At 36.1% G+C, this 5,039-nt stretch overlaps 1 protein-coding gene across 1 annotated transcript in view; it reads left to right on the forward strand.

Moving 5' to 3' along the window:
- dym (dymeclin) overlaps nt 1-5,039 on the forward strand; it is a 92,429-nt gene that overhangs the window by 58,928 nt on the left and 28,462 nt on the right. The window contains exon 14 of the mRNA XM_016470263.1: nt 2,043-2,148. Coding sequence (XP_016325749.1) covers nt 2,043-2,148 — 106 coding nt within the window. The remainder of the gene's footprint in view (nt 1-2,042; nt 2,149-5,039) is intronic.

Raw genomic sequence — 5,039 nt, forward strand, 5'->3', positions numbered from 1 at the left:
CCCCACATTGTCTTTCACACACACACACACACACACACACACACACACACACACACACACTCAGGCAGGCGAGAAGGATTTGAAGGTCACCACAGTGAGGGAACTCATTACCCATGATTCATGTTTAATTCTTCCTTTAACATACAAAGCCTCTGATTGGCTCGTCTCGGCCTGGCTATTATCACACACACTTACTAGGTGGAAACCAGGTCAGAAAGGTGTTAATGTGGGTATATGTATGCATGTGAGTATGATTTGTGACTTACAACATGAAGACCTAGAAAGCTGCCTACCTGTACAGCATCTGACATCCCAGAATGCACTGCAACAAGCTCAGTAGGGAAGTGGTGCTTGTATTTCCTTCAGTAGTGGAAAATATGGGGACTGTCCCAGTTTTAATAAAGTAGAAACCTTTATTATGAAATACGCTCTTTTTAGTTTAGTTTAGTTTTAGTATGTTTAGTACTTTAACTCAAACCTGTTTTATTTAATTTAGTTGCCAAGCCAACACGTTTTTTTGATTTTTAATTTAGTTCAGTTTTTCATCTAATATTAAACATTTTTTTATTTTTTTATTTTTAGTAGTTTTAGTTTTAACTATAACAACACTGGTTAATGTCTGACTGTATTGGAATTAGGCAACTCAGTTGTGACTGAGACTTTTGATTAAATTAAATCATACAAACACAATTCAAGTTGTAGGAAACTTTTAGCCTGGTTTCTGTTGTTTATTCTTAACTCTCAGACGGAGGCAGAAATGCTTCTGATATTCATGCTTTCCTAGTCTTTTGTCTAAAATGTGACCCATTTTTCTGTCAAATTGAATTTGAAAAACTGCTTAGAGAAACTGGAGTCTGGAGGTTTTTCTGATCCAGCCCTCATGCCCAGACCTGAGAGAAAACTCTGACCCAAATTACATACTGTACAAACCTAAGCTTCATTAAAAGATCTCTGAAACCAGAGCAGAGTTACAAAAGCTTGTGAACTGCCTATGTGACTGTTATAGCGGTCATGCTAATCAGTGACGAGCAGCGTCTCTGTCTGGGTTATTATCATTAACTAAAACTATTCAAACATTTTTACTAATTCAAATAAAATAGATATTAGATTATAAATATCAGCTAAAATACAATAAATATTAGATGAAAAATGTAACTAAACTTTAAAAACTTAAATGAAAATCAGAAATATTGGCTTGGCAAATATCTTAAAAAAAAAAGTTGAATTGAAGAACAAAAATTGCTAAAAGTAAAACTATTAAAAAAAATTTATTTAAAGCTTAGAAATATTAAAAAAATACAAATACAATTTATATATATTTTTATATAAAATATAATAATAATACTTATATATATAAACAATACTAAAATAACATGTTTCTAAGCTAAAAACAGCAGCATTGGCAACTGACTAAAATAAGTTAAAGTTGAAGCACTAAAATTACTAACTGGAAATATATAAAAACTAAAACTGAAGATTTAGATTGTTGCTAAGCACTAATTAGCATTAAAATACATAGCGAACAGAAGTATTGAGTTAAATAATAGTTTTTAATTAATTAGACAATTTTTTTTAATAAACAGTATTTAATTTTTAGTATTAAATGAAAGTATATTTATTATAAATTTCTCTTGCTTTGTCTGCCATCTTTCCCTGAGCTCAGCATAATGCATTGTGGAAGGATGCTGCCTTTGAATTTTTGTCAAAATGAGGTATCTTAGCATATTTATGAACAGTCTTAGCATGGGCAGCGTCGCCTATGATGCCTTTGAATGCAGTTTCTCCGCTCTGACTCTTGGTCTTGTATCCAGATGTGCAGATTATGATCTTATACGTCTGAAAATCTGCTGGGCAAAACAAACGCAGCAGTGCTGCGACAGCGTCGTTTATCATCGTGACATGCTGTTTTGATTTCTTGCTGATACTGTGACAGACGAGACAAATATAATCTCAAGAAATGATTTCAAGAAAGACTTTGTGGTTCTAACTCTCTCTCTCTCTCTCTCTCTCTCTCTCTCTCTCTCTCTCTCTCTCTCTCTCTCTCTCTTTGCTCTGCTGTCAAAGAAGCACAATAAAGTTCTGGAGCAGGCGACCCAGTCCTTGCATGGGCCTCTGGGAGCAGACGACAGGACCGTTCTGCCCGACTATGTGAGTCAATCCTTGAATCAATTCACTGTGAGTCAATTCACTGATTCACACTGATTCATAAGTCTTACATTCAGGTTGTTTTCGAACATCTGTGATTTAATAAAATAAATATGATTGCTGCACGTTTCAAAGTAAAAATGTGCTCACGGTTTCATGACAGTTCACGATCAATGAACACTGCGCATTTATGCCAAAAGATTACTTAGAATTTACTGTTGATGAATTATGATAATGTTTACTTTATAGTGTTTATATTGTAATATATTTGAGATGGTTTTAAGAGGACATATATTTTACCTCCATCTGTTTGTTTAAGCAGGTACAAGTAGTAAAGACATGTCAAAATAAAAGTCCAGATAAATTTTGCCTAGTTTTGCATTTGCATTATGCAGAACATATTATTTTCTGGTTATTATTGGTATTTCGGTTACACAATAAACTCTATTTTGTATTTTATTCAGTAACCCCTTAACTGTCGCTTTCCCGCTGTTTTCGTTGTCTTTTATCCCCATCACATCTTTTAGTAATCATCATAAATTAGATTTGAAAATTTACATTTGAAAGCTTAAAAACTCAAAATTCATCCTGTGAAAACCATTTTGAAATCGGACATTGCGTTACCATGGAAATGGTACTTTAAAGTCTTTTAGCAGTCTCCTCCCCCTTAGTGGGCGGTGTCAAGTGTCATGTTACCATATCATGTCATATTACATTTTTTTTTGAAGCAGAAGTATTTAAAAACCTAGCGTACTTTTTATTTGTATTCAAATAAAAAAAATGCATTTGCTTGTAAATGTTAAAATGCATAAATGTAAAATATGATTATATATATTTTTAAAATAATTGTAGTAATGAGTAATGAAAGTAATTCCATTATTGCTATTAATTTTCAATGAATGAATTAATAAATTAAGCATTTATATAATATGTACACCTAAAGCACTTTACAATCAGATCAGGGGTTTAAAATAATAATAATTATATAATAATAACAATAATAATAATAATAATTGTGCCACCACAAGCATTTAGAAGTTATCTGAGTAAAAGTAGTTATTTAAATGAGTAGAATTATAGTATTTAAATTAGTTGTGTTAAGTATGATTCATTTTTAAAAAGATATATGAAATAATATATTCCTTTATTAAATGTTTCAAATTAGGAGCACATAGGCTCCTTCAGAGACAGGTAAGTGTCAAGCCCTGCCAATTAGTGGTGCAACGGATCACAAAACTCACGGTCGGATCATTTTTCGGATCAGCAAAAAAAAAAAAAAAAATGAAAGCCTACAGCAAAAACTGCTAGCTTAACTAATAAAGTTAGTAATAAAACAAGAACAAGTCAATAACAGTATTCGGGCGCAGAAATATAATAATTAAGTGTAAAATAACACAATAGTGCTCACTGCACAAGTTAAATACAGATTAATCTTTGTTAGAGCTGTGGTGTTATTTGATTAGCAGACAGATGCAAGTATTTATTGGCTGCTGTCCCTTTAAGACCAAATGCACGGACCTAATACTGACACGCATCCGGTTTCTTTCTCAGCTGTTTACTTTCACTTAAGACATAACCGACTGCGTTTAGAATACTTGCCGAAACGGGTATTTTAACATAACTTTACGTGTATGTGAAAGAGGAATCAATTCGGTGTTCACGCGGTGTCTCTCTCTCTCTGCGTGTTTTAGCGGCAGCGGCTGAGCACACAGAAAACAGCACGCGAGTTAAAATTGCTTGAATGTGTAAATTGGATCAACTTTCACTCTATGATGGTTAAACTTAACTGTTAATCCGCGAATCACATGCGTGCCGAACCGTGGGGCCTGGTCCGTACGGATCATGGATCATCTCCGATCCGTTGCACCCCTACTGCCGATACATGCTTGCTTTGGCCTCGGCTTGTGATCGGATCTTCAGATGTTAATACCAGGTGTAAACCACAAACCTGACATGATCTTAGGGATTTGTTAGTGCTCCATCTCCATAGAGACATGGCTAAATGTGTGTGTGTGTGTGTGTGTGTCTCTCCAGACAGCAGACAGTCCTTCTGGCTAGACATAAAGACACAAAGTAGACATGAAGGGAGGGCGGGGCTTGGAGGAAGGGGGGAGGGGCTGTTTCTGGAGGTCATTTAGGTCTGTAGGTTTGACCCTAGAGGGCAACAGCCAACCTGCTCTGATGCCTTCTAAAGAGGGGTGGGGTGTCTGGGACAATAGGGATGTAAATGACGTGTGTGTGAGATGATGGGGAGCCTTCTGTGTGTGCATGTGTGTGTGTCTTTACTCCACAAACAGCCTGAGGCCGGAGCCTTGCAGATGTCTGCAGTGTGTCTGGGTGGGTCAGACTGCTGTCTGCTGTCCTGATTAAGCCCCAAACCCCTGCTTCATGTCTCTCTCTCTCTCTCCTTCAATTCACATCTATTCCTCTTCGTCTGTCCATCTGTCTCTCAGTCTGTCTGAATATCTTCACTCACACTCCCTCTTTCCACCGCACTTCCACTCAATGATGACTCTACATAACCTGCTAGTGCTGGGCGGTATACCGGTTCATACTGAATACCGGTGTTTATTTTTGTTATGATATGAATTTTTAAAATACCGCAATACGTATGTAATCAAGTATGTCGCTTAAACAACGTTAGGAACGTGACACTGTTTGAAAGGGGTCCATTTTCACTGTTGCACTCACTGTGGTGAGGGAACAGCTGTATGTGTTACTAAGCGTGAAAGTTCCGAAGCTGAAGCTGTAGAACTAATAGAACGTGATGACACAGAATAACCTGCCCACAAAAAACAAACGGTGCATTGCGGTCTTCATTTATGAGTTTTACTCCTAGCAGTGTTAAGTCGCTGGGGTATATTTGTAGCAATAGCCAAAAAAACATTGTATGG

Source organism: Sinocyclocheilus anshuiensis, unplaced genomic scaffold (assembly GCF_001515605.1).
Source record: "Sinocyclocheilus anshuiensis isolate Anshui unplaced genomic scaffold, SAMN03320099.WGS_v1.1 scaffold708, whole genome shotgun sequence".
Classification (NCBI taxonomy): Eukaryota; Metazoa; Chordata; class Actinopteri; order Cypriniformes; family Cyprinidae; genus Sinocyclocheilus; species Sinocyclocheilus anshuiensis.